Raw genomic sequence first — 18,870 nt, 5'->3', positions numbered from 1 at the left:
GATGGTGCCGCACAGTGTGCATGAGTGGGTCAGCGCCAATGCCAGTGCCAGAATCTGCAGCATTGGCCTTCTGGTCATCCAGCCTTGTAGATGTAACACTCCTATTCGTTCCACAGCTAAGTGGCCATCACATCCTTAAGCTGTGCCCGTTGCCCTTAAGATGGCTGACTGCTCCCTCAAGTGCCACTTGTGGGCCCCATGTAGAGTGCCAAAGGGAAGAAAGTGACCACCATCATTGTAGTGAGCCTTAGAAGCTCAAACCATCTACCCAGGTCAGCTCAGTCAGTGACCGCAGACATACAGGAAGTCGTGAGTTCACTCCCTAGCCTAATCCCTGTCAATGGTAGCTTGCAGTCCAGTGGACGATGTCACCCAGAGAGTAGAGGCCAACAGCTCTCTTGCTCCTCTTGCCGCTGTGGCTCCAAGGTGATGCAGCAGAGGTTGGAGGTACTTTCAGTGGACTGGTTGGTCAACAATATATCATCAAAAGTTCATTGTGGTTGGCCTGCAACTTCAACAATTATCATTCTGTCCAGTTTTAGACATGGACAGAATGTTGACACAACTGTCTCCTTTGAGCCTCCACACTCAGTTATTTATATGCCTTTTTCCTATATGGAGGGGAAATGTGGAGTGCTCTTTAATAATTACAATGTCAGTTTTCCTCGGTCCACTTCAGCTCCTACACACAGGTTGCTAGGCACTGTTGTAACAGCAATGTATGGGCTCTTCACAGCATGTCAGTGTCTTGTGCTACCCTGATTACTTCACACTTGTATGCAGTGCCTGCTGGGCCATGCCTTCCCACCTGCGAGCGATGTCACAAACCTGCCTTGCAGAATCATTTGCTAAATATCAACATTGCCCACACCTACCACCCAATGTGCCAATCAGTCCCTTAACTACTACCTTCCAGCCATAGCTGCACAAAATTTACAAGTGTTCCCCAAATCACAAAGAAGTAATCTGCTGCTTCTGACTGCTGATTTACAACCTTGACTCATTCCTCTTTCTTGATGGCTCTCCTTTATGGTGGGATTTACAGAACACAGTGTATGAATTAACACATTGACTGTCAACACATAGTGGTGGATGTTTCACTGCCAGGTCAAGGCAGCCACAGCACCAGGTGTGAGGCTTTGCTGTGGCTGCCGGTGGACAAATTGTGTCAAGTGTAAGGTTCTGCTGTAGCTGGCCATGGCCTTGTGGCAGTCAATATAGTAATGAAGTAATGAAAATTAATTAAAGATTGAAATCTAGCTTCCATATTCTGAGTAGAAACTTTATCACTCAATTGAGCCACAATGCATAGCTTGACAAGTTTTATTTTGTATGCAGTATATTAAACACTTTACTGGATGATTGTTATTAGTTTCTGTTGGCCACAATCTTATTCAGTCAGTTAAAAATGAGTTAATAGAGTATAGCTTCAGCAGTTGGTGAGGAAGTTGATCACTTCTTTCCCAGCATAGTTTCTAGACTTTAATTTTCTCTTTCATTTAGAGTTTTTAAATACAATTTTAACTGAAAAAGTATTATACTTATTTTAAGTTTCATCATTTAAAAAAAGTCTGTATGGTTATATTTTTCAGGAGCAAATGTACATACAATAGAAACAACTCATGGAAAGACATTCACTTTAAAAGAGATTGAAGATGCATTACAAAAGTATAAGCCACAGATATTTTTCATAGTGCAAGCAGAGAGTACAACTGGAGTTTTTCAAGATGTGCAGCAAATTGGACCACTGTGTCATAAGTATGTATTTGCTAAACAATTTTTTTTCTTCTAATGTGTGAAATGCATCAGATTGAAATTAAGAAAAGTACAGCACTACTTTATTATCAGTATTACTGCTACACAATAGCTGTATTGTTCTCACTGCTGACTGTAGCTCTTATGAATGTATTTCATTGACTTTTCTTTGTTTGTATTTTTAAAAATTAGATAAATAGATTCATTAACAGTTGAAGTTCATGTATAATTTAGTTCTGAAAAAGAGTGAGTTTTATTTCAAAGCAAACAGTTATCATAATTTGCCTCTTGGTTAGTGTAAACAATTTAGTTTTGACAAAGAGTGAGTTTTATTTTTGAAGCAAACCATTATTATTATTTGCCACTTGGTTAGTGTAAATTGTATCACAGAAATTTTATTTGACTTAAACTATAAAGGCACTTCATAGTTTACTGGTATATCTTAAACTAATGTCCAAAAATAGACTGAGCACAAGCACTAGACATTACTGCCATGAGCATGGCAGTATCTTCCAGATATAACTGCTGCTTCAGTTTCATTCCCAGCCAATAAGTGATGTTAAATTTGGCACTATAGGGCTCATCTTCATAACCTTTGATCTTCTTACCAATGGAAAAATAAATTTAAAATTTCATTGTGAAAGAGTGGATCAAAATAAACTTTTCAAAATTATGAAAGAAAATTAGGGTTTAATACAATGTTAATGACTGAGTCATTGGAGACAGATTACAAGCTTTAATTGGAAAAGAATGTGGAAGGGAGACAAAAGTGCAGTTTCTCTTGGTATAGATGTACTAATTACTGAAAATTAAGGAACCTCAAATCTGGATCGTGAGATAGGATTTGAGCATTTTTCTTCCTGAATGTAATTTCAGTTCCTTAACTGCCATGTCACTTTCATTATTATTCTCCTGGTGCTATATTATAACAGCCATTGTATTATATGAAACTATATTATAGAGATCACCACCCCAGATAAATCTATCATCAGCTTTTAACAACTCTTGGAGTGGCCTGGCTCTGATACAAAAGTCTTTGATAAAATGATGGTAATAAGAACATAATCCAAGGAAGCCTTTCACATCTCTAATACATTTAGGAATAGGAAATTCCGTTATAGATCTCACCTTTCCTGGGTCTGGCTGCACACCTTCGTTTGACACAAGGTGTCGAAGTATTTTGATTTCTTTTGCTCCAAAGAGACATTTTCTTGGATTAAGTTTCAGTCCGCATTATTGGAGACATTTAAGAATGGCCCTAAGTCTTTTTATGTGTTCATCAAATGTCTCTGAGAATATTATAATGTCATCTAAATAACAAAGACACATTGTCCACTTCAGGTGCCTTAGAAGATTATCCATCATCCGTTCAAAAGTTGCTGGTGCATTACACAAACCAAACAGCATTACCTTAAACTCATACAGGCCCTCAGGGGTGATGAATTCAGTTTTCTAATGATCAGCCTCATCTACTTCAATTTGCCAGTATCCCAAGTACATGTCCATGGTTGAGAAAAACTTAGCCCCCTTCAGACAATCTAATGTATCATCAATTCATGGAAAAGGGTAAATGTACTTTTTAGTTATCTTATTAAGCTTCCTCAAATCAACACAAAAGTGCCAACTGCCATCCTTCTTCCTGACAAGAATCACTGGTGACGACCATGGGCTCTGCAAAGGCAGAATGATGTCATTCTTCATCATTTTCTCTACCTTGTCACGAATTATTTGATGTTCTGTTGCTGACACATGGTATGCTGTCTTGCTTATTGGTTGATGGTCTCCACTGCTAATCTGGTGCTTCACCATAAATTTCTCTAATTTGCTCTTCACCTGTGGATTGAAGCATTCAGAGAACTCTTGAAGAATGGCAAGTAGCTTCCTCTGTTGTTCCTTATTGATATCTGGTGATAATTGAGCTAGAAGATCTTGTCTCGTAGTGTTAGCACTGATTTCATCCACAGACTTGGCATGAGAGGTTTCCATTAGGCTCAGCTGTTATGCAAAATAACGACTCAGCGTTTGCTATGCACATGGATCTTGGAAGGATCTGCAGTTCTTGGTGACAGTTAACTATCCACAATTCACTGAATACATTCTTAAATGAGATGGCAGAGGCTGGGATGACCAAGTTATTCTTCAGTGGTATGCTTCTCTTACATTCCACTATGATCCATGGGTTGATGTATGGCATGACACATGACAGTTACCTTTCTAGCGCTGACTGCAGGAATGATAGCTTCATCCAGCATACTCGAATGCGCATCTTCCTGTCCACAGTATCTCATCTCGTATTTCATAGTCTTTGAGTGACCATAATCTATAATTGCCTGAGAAGCTTTCAAAAAGTCCCATCCGAGAATGACATCATGACTACAATCTTGTAAGGCGATGAATTCTAAATGCTGTGTATGGCCATTTATACCCACACAAATGGCACACCTTCCTGTAGGTTTTACATATTTCCCATTAACCCTCTTCAGCAGAGATGTTTTGCTGTCAACGAATATGGTTTTTTGCCACTGGCGATGGTACTTCTCCGAAATGACTGAATATGATGCTCCAGAGTCCACAAGAGCTTGAGCTGGTCAGCCATCCATGAGGATATCAACGTAGTTTCCAATCATTTTTGTTGTGATTGATGGTGGAGGAGATTCCTCTTTGGTGGCCTCACTTCCGAGGAATGTTGCACCATTTAGTTTTACAGGTTGCAGTGGCTAGGTGATCGGCTGGAGCTTCTAAACAGCGGCAGAGACCTTGATCGGCGTGTTGGTGTGCCTTCTGAACTTTCTCTCTCACTATCTGATGAAGAACACTTGTGAAATCACTTTCTTCCTCCATCACAGACATCGATATGATGTTTGAAAGCCATTCAAACTTCTTGCATGTCATTCTTTTTCGATGCATTTTCTCGATATACTGGCACCATTTTATGAAGTCGTCTACTGTCAAAACCTCCTTCAGGAGTAGGGCTTGATACATGTCTTCAGCAACACCCTTCATGAAATGTGCAACCTTATCTTCCTCCTTCATACTAGGATCCACTATTTTACACAGCTCCAAGAGGTCTTGAAAGTAGGATGCTGTTGTTTCTCCTGGACGCTGTGCTCTGCACTTTAATTTATCTTCAGCCTAGCACTTCTGTCATTGTGTGGCGCCAAAATACTTGTGCAGTTCCACCTGGAATACTTCCCAGCCTGTGAACTTGTCCTCATTATTCTCATACCATTGCTTGGCAGTGCCCTCCAAGTAGAAAAATACATTAGCCAAACACACAGTGTCATCCCATTTGTTAAATTTGGCTATACGCTCATATACCTTCAGCCACTTGTTTGGTTGGATCTTGGCCACTGTCACCAGAGAACCCAGAAGGATGTCTCATGTGGTGGCACACAGTTGCTATCATCGTGATGTCCTCTTCTTCCTCTGTCTCTGATAGATTGCGATCTGTTGAATATAGCTTTAACTCAGGTTTCTTGCCATGTAAACGGTAGCTCTGTTGTGGCCTGATGGAAGTCACTGTGTCATTGATAATGTGTGGTATCACAAGTTCCAATACCCAGCATCTCCACCAGAATAATGTCATGTAGAAGAAGGTGTAAGTATATTAATGATGAACACTAACTTCACTTAACAATGATTTATTCAGCACTGGCACATACAAGAGCATGGAGCGAACTGCCTTCGGCCAGAACACATATGGTATACATAAAGCTACAGAACATTCCAGTACAATGATTCTTGCAATTTGTGGATACTTCTAGAATATACTCGAAGCGAATATAGAAATTAAAATTTTACAGTTCAGGTGAGTCTTGAACTCATGACCCTCCATGCAACAGTCTAGTATCATAACCACTACACTACAGCAAATGTGCTACTGAGCTCCTTCTGTGACAATATATAATAGTTTAATTACTTCAAAACTAGTCTATGATATCAAAGCTTAAAGTCCTACAGCATTGCAACATCCTAGACATTATTGACCAACACAAATGTATACTCAAAGTATGGGAGTGAAAAGGCTAACTGCTCTTGTTTTTAAGTCATCTGGCTGGTTTGATGCAGCCTGACATGAATTCCTTTCCTGTGCCAACCTCTTCATCTCATAGTAGCACTTGCAACCTATGTCCTCAATTATTTGTTGGATGTATTCCAATCTCTGTCTTCCACTACAGTTTTTGCTCTTTACTGCTCCCTCTAGTACCATTGAAGTCTTTTCCTGGTGTCTTAACAAATGTCCTATCATCCTGTCTCTTCTTCTTATCAGTGTTTTCCACATATACCTTTCCTCTCCGATTGTGCGCAGAACCTCCTCATTTCTTACCTTATCAGTCCACCTAATTTTCAACATTCATCTGTAGCATGGCATTTCAAATGCTTCAGTTTCTTTTGTTCCAGTTTTCCCACTACCAAACAATGCTGTGCTCCAGACATACACTCTCAGAAATTTCTTTCTCAAATTATGGTCTATGTTTGATATTAATAGACTTCTCCTGGCCAGGAATGCCCTTTTTGCCGGTGCTAGTCTGCTTTTGATGTCCTCCTTACTCCATCCATCATTGGTTATTTTGCTGTCTAGGTAGCAGAATCCCTTAACTTCATCTACTTCTTGACCATCAATCGTGATGTTAAGTTTCTTGCTGTTCTCATTTCTGCTACTCTTCATTTCTTTTGTCTTTCTTTGATTTACTCTCAATCCATATTCTGTACTAATCAGACTGTTCATTCCTTTCAGCACATCCTGTAATTCTTCTCCACTTCCACTCAGGATGGAAATGTCAACAGAAAATAATATCATTGATATCCTTTCACCACAAACTTTAATCCCACTCCTGAACCTTTCTTTTATTTCCACCATTGTTTCTTTAATACAAAGATTGAACTATAGGGGCAAAAGACTACATCCCTGTCTTACACCTTTTTTAATCCAAGCACTTCATTCTTGCTCATCCACTCTTACTATTACCTCTTGGCTCTTTTACACATTGTATTTTATCCATCTCTCCCTATATCTTATTACTATTTTTCTCAGAATTCTGAACATCTTGCACCATTTTACATTGGTGAATGCTTTTTCCAGATCCATAAATCCTGTATACATGTCTTGATTTTTCTTTAGTCTTGCTTCCATTATCAACTGCAACATCAGAATTTCCTCTCTGGTGCATTTACCTTTCCCAAAGTCAAATAGATTGTCATCTAACTCATCCTCAATTTTCTTTTCCATTCTTCTGTATATTATTCTCGTCAGCAACTTAGATGCATGAGCTGTTAATCTGATTGTGCAATAATTCTCAAATTTGGCAGTTCTTGCAGTCTTGGGAATAGTATGGATGATAGTTTTTTCTAAGTCATGTGGTATGTTGCCAGACTCTTACATTCTACACACCAACGTGAATAATCATTTTGTTGCCACTTCCCCCAACGATTTTAGAATTTCCGATGGAATGTTATCTATCCTTCTGCCTTATTCAATCTTAAGTTCTCCAAAGCTCCTTTAAATTCTGATTCTAATATTGGATCACCAATCTCTTCTAAATTGACTCCTGATTCTTCTTCTATCACATTAGACAAGTTTTCCCCCTCATAGAAGCCTTCAATGTACTCTTTCCACCTATCCACTCTCTCCTCTGCATTTAACAGTAGAATTCCCATTTTACTATTAATGTAATCACCCTTGCTTTTAATTTCACTGACGGTTGTTTTGACTTTCCTTTTTGCTGAGTCAGTCCTTCCATCAGTCATTTCTTTTTCGATTTCTTCACATTTTTCACATATCCATTTCATTTCTTTTTCAATTTCTTCACATTTTCCATGCATCCATTTTACTTTAGCTTCCCTGCATTTCCTATTTATATCTTTACTCAGTGGCTTGCATTTCTTTACTCCTGAATTTCCCTGAACATCTTTGTACTTCCTTCTTTTATTGAACAACTGAAGTATTTCATCTGTTACCCATGGTTTCTTCACAGTTACCTTATTTGTACTTATGTTTTCCCTTCCAACTTTTGTGATTGCCCTTTTCAGAGATATCCATTCCTCTTCAATTGTGGTGCCAATTGAGCTATTCCTTATTGAGCTATTCCTTATTGTTGTATCTGTAGCCTTCGAGAACTTCAAGCATATCTTGTCATTCCTTAGTACTTCTGTATCCCACTTCTTTGCATAGTAATTCTTCATGACTAATCTCTTAAATTTCAGCCCACTCTTCATCCTTACTACATTGTGATCTCAGTCTGTATCTGCTCCTGGGTATGCCTTACTATCCAGTATCTGATTTCGGAATCTCTGTCTGAACTTTATATAATCTAATTGAAATCTTCCCACGTCACCCAGCCTTTTCCAAGTATACCTCCTCTTCTTGTGGTTCTTGAACAGGGTATTCACTATTACTAGCACAAATTTATTACAGAACTCAATTAGTGTTTCTTCTCTCTCATTCCTTGTCCCAAGCCCATTTTCCCCTGTAACTATTTCTTCTGCTTCTTCCCCTACAACTGCATTCCAGCCACCATGACTATTAGCCGCAACTTGTAGAACATTATCCTTTCGTTTGTTATTCAATCTTTTTCTCATGGTTATCTCCCAATGGAGAGATCATAAAGACACTTCTTCAACTACAGGCCACATGCCCTGGGAATACACATCAAGTGCCAGCCACTGCATGAGAAACACTCCTGTGTGGCCAAGGGCTTAGTGTGACAAATTCTAGAGTATTGTTCCTGTTTTTGGAGTCCTTATGAAGTAGGCATGGCGACAGATATTGAACAAACTCAGAGATGAACTGCTAGGATCATACCATGTTTGTTAGCCCATACGAAAATCCAACACAAATGATCGGGGAACTTAACTGGGAATCGATGGAAGAATGATGACATAATTCTTGAAAAATCCTGTGGGATGACTTTAGGAGACTTGTATTTGAAGCACTCTCCCTTCCCTCCAAAGTACACCAAAAAGGGACCATAATACTGAGGTGCATTGACTGTGATGGCAAGGGCGGTGCAACAATACATTCAGCGCAAAACCTGTCCTGAATGATGTGAGCTGTGTGAACAAGGGTTCTGTCATCTTGGAACACAACATCACCATTGAGGAACAAACATAGTACCATAGGATAAGCCTGATCAGCTGAAATTGTCACATAATTGTCAGGGCTCAAACCATCACCAAACCTCAACCATGTTTCATTCTTGGTATGTTAACTTGGCTAGAAGCTGGAAACAGTGTAAAACATGACTCACCTGACCAAATGACTTTGTTTCATTGCTCCATACTCCAGGTTTTATGGTTGTGGTACCATGTTTTTCTGTTACAGACATTTGCATCACTGATGAGTGGTTTTGAAATTCCAGCTCGCTCTATAATCCCCGGCTTATGGAGCTCCCTCATGTTGTTTTAGTGCTAGCAGGGTTCACAAATGTTTCAGTTCTGCAGTGTCTTTTGCAGTTGTCATCCCCTTATTTTCAGTCCAGTCCTCTTCCTTTTCAGTGACTGTCTGTCACAATCAATCAACAAACACTCTTGTCTCTCTTGCAACTTAGCAGTTGCTGATTTTCTGCTTTCCATGTATGTGGGATAAATCTTTGATAAGTCCCTCTTGAAACACTATACATCTACATCCACATCTACATTTATACTCCAAAAGCCACCAAACGGTGTGTGGCGGAAGGCACTTTACGTGCCACTGTCATTACCTCCCTTTCCTGTTCCAGTCGCATATGGTTAGCGGGAAGAATGACTGCGGGAAAGCCTTCGTGCATGCTTGAATCTCTCTAATTTTACATTCATGATCTCCTTTGGAGGTATAAGTAGGGGGAAGCAATATATTCGATACCTCATCCAGAAACGAATCCTCTTAAAACCTGGACAGCAAGCTACACCGCAATGCAGAGCGCCTCTCTTGCAGAGTCTGCCATTTGAGTCTGCTAAACATCTCCATAAAGCTATCACACTTACCAAATAACCTTGTGACAAAATGCGCCGCTCTTCTTGGATCTTCTCTATCTCCTCTGTCAGCCTGACCTGGTATGGATCCCACACTGATGAGCAATACTCAAGAATAGGTCAAACGAGTGTTTTGTAAGCCACCTCCTTTGTTGATGGACTACATTTTCTAAGGACTCTCCCAATGAATCTCAACCTGGCACCCGCCTTACTAACAATTAATTTTATATGATCATCCCATTTCAAATCATTATGTACGCATACGCCCAGATATTTTACAGAAATCACTGCTACCAGTGTTTGTTCTGCTATCATATAATCTTACAATAAAGGATCCTTCTTTCTATGTATTCGCAATACATTACATGTTGGTTACCTTGGTTATGAATGCTCCCATCATGTGAGCACCAAGAATTAGTGCAGGTTCAAATTCACTTAGCTCCAACATAATGCCCTTGCAGCTGAACAGAATAGTGTTCTGACCATAACTGACATTTTAACATATTGAGCATATTGCACAGGTGTTGTTCATGCTAAGATACAACAGTGCAACCTCCAGGCTTGGTTAGCATCAGAATTTATGTGCAAGCATGCATTTCTTGTGGTCTTTCCATATTTTTGTCCTGAAATGTATGTCTTGCACAGGGATCTAGAGAATAAGGTAAAAGATATTAGGGCACATAAAGAGGCATAAAAAACAATAACTTTCACCCACATTATACATGAATGGAATACAATGTAAAATCAATCAAACTGGTACAATGGACCTTATTCTATGCACTGTACAGTGTCTTGCAGAGTGTCCATGTAGACATAGAAATATTCACCTACCAATTTTTGTTCCATTTCTGTCACTGACACATTCTGTATAATTAGAATTATGGCCATTAATTAAACAGTTATAACTGTTTTAATTAATGTTCTTTCATCTAAATTATGACTGTATTATTCAACTATCTTTTGCTTCCCATATTTTTGAAACAAAAATTGCTATGTATTTCTCAGATTCAACTACATTTCGCTTCCCATATTTTACAAACAAAAATATCTATTTATTTCTCAGATTCTTTGAGTTTGTGTGAATCAAAGCTGCTTGATCATGAAATGAGTACCTACCTAATTTTCTGAAGACTTGTAAAAGAATTTGTAAAGAACTGAAATTAAAAAATTAAAACACATTTTTTTCAACAGTACATACAAGTAACAAATACATTACAGTGATAGTTCCTAAATTATTGTGAAGAGCTCTTATTCACCATATCACAGGGAAGATTTTCTACTTTAATCTAAATGTGGTATACTATTTAAATTTTTCAGTTCTATATTGGAATCTTAGTGAAAGCATAACTTGTAGAATTAGGTGTAATTTTATGTCCATTGTTTGTGAAAGTCTTAGACATATGCAGAACATCTTTTTTTGTCTTATAGTTATAGATTTTGTAGATTTATTAGCAGGGGTGTGCTTATAGCTTCATAATGTACTTACTTCTCAATGGAAAGTAGTTTCTTAGTTGTCAGTAGAGTATGAATAAAACTGGTTTATTTTTGCACAAGTCTGTAACTCATTCCTCTACTAACTTCAGCATATAAACATGACTCTTAAGCCCCTTTTTGTAATTTTGTTGATGTTCATTAAAATTTTCTGAGCCATGAATAAAGCAAAACATTGTGCCATTTATTTATTTCTTGAATCTTTTCTTACTGAGTTCCTATTTAGCAAATATTTTCATAATACACTGCACAATATACACTTTCACTTGACATTTTTGTTGTTGTTGTTTCAGTTATGTCTCACAGTTATTTTAGTGCAGTTTTCCATTCATGTTCCTCTTCATTTTAACATAACTTTTGCATCATACATTAGAAGTGATATGTTTTAGATACTTACAACTATTTCTGCCACAGTAATTCTAACTTCCACCATCCCCATAAGTACATTTTGCAGTAACTATTCATGCTGTAATGTGGCCCTATCATTCACTCCCTTTGATATATCATGTTATTTGTTAGGCACGATTTATCACTGCCTGGTCATCAATAGTCTCTCATAAAACCACATTCCGAAGACTATTAGTTGTGTCATCCCTGTCTTCCCACTTATCTTCTTTATGCACCCTTACAAAGCTATGCTTATTTTGTTTTATTTAGTTCTTACACCATGGATCCAACTGCAAGAAATTCACAGGGATGTAGTGTGTGTAAATTTTTACATTGTCAGTGACAAGTACTTATACACTATGTTTACAAGTAAAGATTAGAAAGTTACATAACTACTACAACAATCCATAACATAATATGATGAAATAAAAAACCATAGACCTACAGATTGCAAAGTATAAAACATAGTAAATTAAGTATGAAAAGGTCATATAACCCAGAGAGTTAAGTATAAGCAGTTAATACTAATAGAATTACATGTGTGACAAGATTGTATAGCTTAATGTTCAATTTATATGATAACACATCTTATTTTATTTTAAGGCAATTTCTCACTGCATTTAATAAACTCTTCCAAACTGTAAAATGACGTGGCTAAAAGAAATTGCCTCAGTAGCTCCTTAAATGTAGATTTCTGGAGAAAGAGCATTAAATATCTTTATACCTGAGCACTGTACAACCTTCTGATAACCTTCCAATTTTTATCTTCATTGTGGAAATCATCTTTCCTCCTTGTGTTGTAGTGATGGTATTCATTGTCACATTTGTATATATCAGTGTTTTTACTTATGAAACACATAAGTGAATATATATATTGAGAAGCAGTTGTAAGAATTTCGATTCCAGAATAGACTTCTGCAACTACATCTAGAGTCTACACCACACATCACTCTTACAACACCCTTCTGAGCAATGAATATTTTCTTTGCAAGTGGTTGATTTCCCCAGAAAACAATTCAATATGCCGTCAAAGAATGGAAGTAACCATGGTATGCTGCTTTTTTAATGCTTAAGTTTGCCTGTCATAGATGATCCGCATTGCAAAAATTGAAGAGCCGAGTCTCTTGTAAAGATCTAAAATGTGATGGGACCATTTTACTCTACAGTCAATCTTCATGCCCAGAAACTTCATGACTTCCACTCTTTCTATGACCTGTGGGGCATATTTAACAGCCATTTCTTTCTCGGTTTTGGCAGTTGGGATGGACTGAATATAATTTGTCTTACTAAGGTTTAGTGAAAGACAATTTGAAGGAAACCATTTCATTAAATCTATAAGAATAATATTAACAGACTCTTCAACATTTCCCATTTATGATCATTAACCATTATGTTTGTGTCATCTGCAAAGATGATAAAATTACACTGTATAATGGTAGAATAAGATAAATCATTTATAAATAACAGGAACAGTAAAGGACCAAGAATAGAGCCCTGTGGCACTCCATTCTCATGAAATTATTCCCCCACACAAATTGTCTGACTTACCTAAGACTACTTTCTGTTTCCTATCTGTCAGGTATGATTGACACCAGTTGTTTGTTACACCACTTATTCCTAGTTGGTCTGCCTTTAGTAATAGTATTTGGTGGTTTACCATTTTCTCATTTAGAGATTCCAAAACCTTATCAATAAAGGCATATATCACTTGTTCAGTTGACAGACCTTTCTGGAAACCAAACTGATGTTTGCTAAGAATATTGAATGTATGTAGGTGTTCTAATAGTGTAGAATACATAAGTTTTTCTAGTACCTTTGAAAACGTAGTCAGGAGAGATATTTGAAATATGTAAAATCAGTTTTCTCCCCCTTCTTAAAGAGAGGCTTCACGAAAGCATACTTTAGTCTATCAGGAACAATTCCTTGTTGCAATGAGGCATTGAAAATATGACACAGTATACTGCTTACAGGTGTACAATACTGTTTTAACAATTTACTATAAATATTGTCTACTCCACAGGAGTTCTTGGTTTTGATGGAGGCAATTGTTCTTTCACTTTATAATACTGTAATAGGCTTAATATGCACTTGAATGAAATTGTTAGGGACAGCAGTTTGCAAAAAGGTTAAGGCATCATTCTCCCTTGCAGCCTATTTGCTCAGACATTGACAGGAAGTGTTTATTAAAGATTTCAGCTATGATCTCAGGATTTTGCGGAAGATTCACTTCACATTTGATTTTCAAGTTTTCTACAGGCCTTTTTTTATTGTTCCCTGTTCCTTGCTAACTATTTGCCAGATGTCTTCATTTTATTATTGGAGTTATCAAGTTCTTTTACATAATACAGTGCTTTTGATGTCTGAATAACTTTCTTTAGGATTTACAATACATTTTATATTGGCTGATTAATTCTCTGACCCTGGACCCTCTGGTTGCAATATAAAGTTCCTTCTTACATTTACATGACACTCTAATATCCTTTGTGATCCATGACTTCTTTAAGGATGAGGAAATCTTGTTCCTAACAAACTTTTTAGGAAAAGCTTCTTCAAAGCAGGATAGGAATTCATTTATGAATATGTTGAACTTTGTATCAACATCATCTATTCTGTGCACTGAATTCCAGTCTTCATGCTACAGGTTACAGCTAAAAATTTCCAGGGACTCTTTGTTCATAAGTCTCATTGCCTTCCAGAATGGGACGGTTTTCTTGAGAGGTCTGAAGTCATATAGAGTGAGGAGCTGTCCATCATGGTCTGATATGCCATTTAAGATCGAGGTGACAGTGAAGTTCTGGTATAAACTTACATCTAAAAATATATTGTCTACCAGAGATCAACAGTCAGGTGTGATCCTAGTAGGAAAGTCAACCACTGATGTAAGATTGTAGGAAATCAGCAAATTCTGGAGCTCTACTTTGTTGTTGCATTCGATTGTGAAGTTGACATTAAAGTCCCCAAGTAAGATAATGCCATTATTTTTTAAAAAAAATAAGGTTGATAGTAACAATTCTAACTGCACCATAAGGACTGTGAGACTGGTTCCTGGTGCCCTGTAGACTGTAACCACTACTAATTTTGATCTGTTTAATGTCAATTCTGCTGCACAAACTTCAAACAGTTGGTCAATGCAATATTTCCTTACATCTACAGACCCAAAAGTTATTTTTAATGAAAATAGCTACTCCACCTTTTCCCATGCTGTCTCTACAGCAGTAGGTGGCAAGGCTATTATTGTCTATATGTAACATTTCAATTCCTTCTGTAATATGGTGTTCTGAGAAACATAAGATCTGAGCATTGTTCATAAAGTTTTTGTCATTTATGTTAACTTCTAATTGTTCTAGTTTGTCGCTTATTCCCCTTATGTTTTGATAAAAAATGGAGAAGTTGTTTAGGTTGTTACCTATTTTGGTGGTTTCTTCTTTCTCATGCCTGTGGTTAAAAAATTCTTCAGATGAGGACAACACACAACTTTACGTTTACCCGCTGTTCTCTGTGAGGATGTTGATTTTTCTTCAGTAGATGTTGCCTTCTTTACTGAAGATGATGAAGATGTTGACTTGCTTGTTGATTTACCTTGAGCTGATGATGTCATTTCCCTTGAAGATGATGAAGCTATTGACATGCTTGTAGGTGGGTATAAGATTGCTGTTACTGTAGATTCTGGGGGTCTTACTGCTGTTGAAGCTGGCCTTTCTGATGACGATGATATTTTTGATGAACTGCATGTAGGTGGGTGCTCAAGTAGTGTTGCTGTAGGTTCAAAGGGTGAAACTGCTGCCTTTTCTTCTTCAATTGCAATTTCTTCTCAAGTACATGTAACCATTGAGTTAACTCTGTTTTGTGATGAAACTGAATCATCTGAGCATCTAGCTACTTAAACTTCTAATGCATTCATTTCCTTCATTTTTGGTATTAAGCTTACTGGCAGAGGGATTACAGCATGACCTTCCACTGTGTTGCAGTTAATAGCATTTGAAACTTGTTTGCACATAACTTCCTTTCCCTGTGTGTTCCTGTGCATATGACGCTTTTTAAAGTGACCTCTCTCCATGCTGTATGCATCAATAAAGGTAGCCTGTTGGAAACTACGGCAAAGATTTCTTATTCTCCTGTTGACTTTGTTAATTTCTAAGTTAACACATGAGCTACATATTAAGTCATGCCTATGTGGAACACTAAGCATGAAAACTTTTATATGTGAGAGTTTTTCCAAAGTTTCTTCGAGTGATCTTGTCGCATGATGGCTTTCATTGTGATAAACATCATTTGCCCCACCTATTATGACACAGACAGAGGAATTCTTTGTTAACTGTTCACAGTTTTTCACAGTCTTGCCAAGAGGGACGGCATGGGAGCATTATCCCGTACACATGCTCTAGTCGTACTAGGAGCATGCATACCCGCTAGCGAGCCGGCCCAAGCGGATTGCATCATGCAGCCTCTCAGGCACTCAGCGGCCAACGTGGCACTATGTTTTTGATTTTTTTCCAATTGTAGCATCCTTGAGCCCCCGTTCACCAGATGTACATCTAGCAATTGGCAGCTGACACTACATATCACACTTTATTAATAATTATAGTACAGGATTACATCACCAGTTACAGTTACATTCTTAGCAAGTACACCAAGTCCTTTCATCCATACATGTATTTTTTCATCGTTATTAACTTTACAAATACATGTATGGATGAAAGGACTTGGTGTACTTGCTGAGAATGTAACTGTAACTGGTGATGGAACCCTGTACTATAATTATTAATAAAGTCTGATCTGTAGTGTCACCCGCCACTCGCTAGACATACATCTGGTCAACGGCGGCTCAAGGATGCAACAATTGGAAAAAAATTGAAAACATAGTGCCACATTGGCCACTGAGTACCTGCGAGCCTGCATGATGCAATCCACTGGGCCGGCTTGCCGCGGGTACACGTGCTCCTAGTACGACTAGAGCATGCATACGGGATAACACTCCCGCGCTGGCCCTCACAGCTCAGTATAAAAGCAGCCAATGCAGACCAGCGGAATCATTCCACTGTGAGCTATATCTGCAACAGCATTGAAGCACTATGCCTCATCGACGTGTGTATAATCAATGTCACCATTGCATGCCTGTCTACAAACACATTATAAGCCTGGAGAATAAACTTGGCACAAATGGAAGTGCACAAAGTGTCATATTGAAGGGTCCGATTTTTTTCCGCGGATGTCAAGTAATTTCAGTCTCGATGTTGCCACAGGGAGTACTGGAAGTGGTTGGTTTACTCTCACTATCGTCCGATGTGAGAATGCCTCTCTACCTAGATTCGAATCATTCGCCGACCGAGATGTCATCGCTTACAAGACCTGGCATTGTGAAATAGATGCTAAGACCCAATCGAGACCTAGTTATGTATATAGAAACATGCCTTTTACATTTAATACCCACTCCTGTTGTAAAGTTAGTAATGATGAAAAAATACATGTAAGGATGAAAGGACTTGGTGTACTTGCTGAGAATGTAACTGTAACCTGATTTCCAACACTTGTAATTTTGTAGCGAGAGTGCATAGCTATCGTTGTACTGGCTACTCCTTTGGCATGCCTATCACCTAATATACATATTTTGCTTTTATCTGGCACTGAATTGACATTAAAATTCTTCACTGTAGGTTACTTGTTAAGCTCACGTATTTGAGGTTGATTTGTTCGTCATTGGCAGACTTAAACCTCACATTCACAACATTTAGTTGTTCAGTAGGCCTATATGATAACAGATTCCTGCACTTGTTGTTAGTATTTGCTGAGAATAATGTTAACACAGGTTCATGAGGTTTTGAATGGATCTTTTCTTTAGGAGCAGGGAAATGATTACAAATAATACTTTCTTTTGAATTTATTCTTTTTTCAAGTACTTATCACTTTTTCAATGTGGAGGAATATTTTCATGCATTCTGAAAATCCTGTTTTAAGCAATCTTCAATGGATTCATTTTGACCATTTAAAAATTTCGAGAGAGAAGTTACTTGTGAATCACATTGCACCTGGCCACAACAATGTGAGTGATCAGTCATATTTATTTTACATAAACACAATGAGTGAATCCCCTTATTAATCACTGCCCGCAATCTGATACCTTCTACAATGTATTCATTGTGCAATATGCAATTTATAGTTTTCATTAATCTTTTTCTGATCTCAGGGTTTATAATTTTGGTGATAAGTGCTGTTTCATTTTACATAAAGTCTTTTTTCCTTAAGTCCTGCATGCTACTACATTTTTTCTTGCATCTTCTTTCTCTGTCCATTCAACTTTCAAGATAGCAGTATTGAAACACATCTTTTATGTTAATGTTTTTTCCTTGATTTAGGGCATGTCTGAATGATATGTCATATTTATTGGTTTTTTCATGTTTGCACTTGAAAATGGCTTAACAGTTAAAAAATCATGATAGCAAAATAAATTAATAATAAATATTTAGTCAGATGGTGGTAATGACTTCATTCAAAAATCTCTTTTAGGGTCTCTTTCCCCAAGTTCAACAATCAGCCATCCAACAAATCCATCTGCAGCAGACACTGTTACCTCAGTTTAATTTTTACATATTATCATATTATACCCATAATGTGGCACATGTTTCATTTCATAATGCTCCCCACTCAATTCCTGTCAATTTTCAGAAACTCTTACTATACTACCAGCAGACTGTGTCGCAGTAAATTCTTGTCTGTGACAAAGAACACCTATATCGAGGTAACCCTTTACTTCCCTCACTGACTCTTCAATATGCAAATCAAATACCAATAGGGACACTGAGAAACCATACCCTTCATCTTCGCTTGTTTTGGCACCATGCATCATTCCATCTGTGCAGACTACTCCAGTCTGCTATGCAGAAAGAAAATGTATCACTATTCTATCCTTGTACGAGGGTAAGTCAGTTATTATCTGCAAAGTAGTTATAAAATTTTATTGTAATCAAACAGAAAATTAACATCATTTTTCAACATAGTCTCCTTGCATTTTAACACACTTGGTCGATCATTGTACAAGTTTCCTGATGCCCTCATGAAAGAAGGTTCTCGGTTGAGCTGCAATCCATGAATGCACAGCTTCTTTCACTGCTTCATCCGAGGCAAATTGATGGCCTCTTAATGCCTGTCTGAGTGGACCAAACAAGTGATAGTCAGAAGGGGGAAGATTGAGACCATATGGAGGATGATCCAATACTTCCAATTTGAGTTTCTGGAGTGTTTCAGCAGTGTGGGCAGCAGTATGCAGACAGGCATTGTTGTGCAACAACA

The 18,870-nt window shown here is 37.8% G+C and overlaps 1 protein-coding gene across 1 annotated transcript in view; it reads left to right on the top strand.

The window, feature by feature from the left end:
• The window catches only part of LOC126475427 (alanine--glyoxylate aminotransferase-like), a 105,750-nt gene that overhangs the window by 62,053 nt on the left and 24,827 nt on the right, over positions 1-18,870 (top strand). The window contains exon 3 of the mRNA XM_050103274.1: positions 1,593-1,758. Within this exon, the coding sequence (XP_049959231.1) occupies positions 1,593-1,758 (166 nt within the window). The remainder of the gene's footprint in view (positions 1-1,592; positions 1,759-18,870) is intronic.

The sequence above is a fragment of the Schistocerca serialis genome, chromosome 4 (genome assembly GCF_023864345.2).
Source record: "Schistocerca serialis cubense isolate TAMUIC-IGC-003099 chromosome 4, iqSchSeri2.2, whole genome shotgun sequence".
NCBI classification, from domain to species: Eukaryota; Metazoa; Arthropoda; class Insecta; order Orthoptera; family Acrididae; genus Schistocerca; species Schistocerca serialis.
Note: the sequence above shows the minus strand (reverse complement) of the source record. Positions and strands in the feature narration are given on the sequence as shown.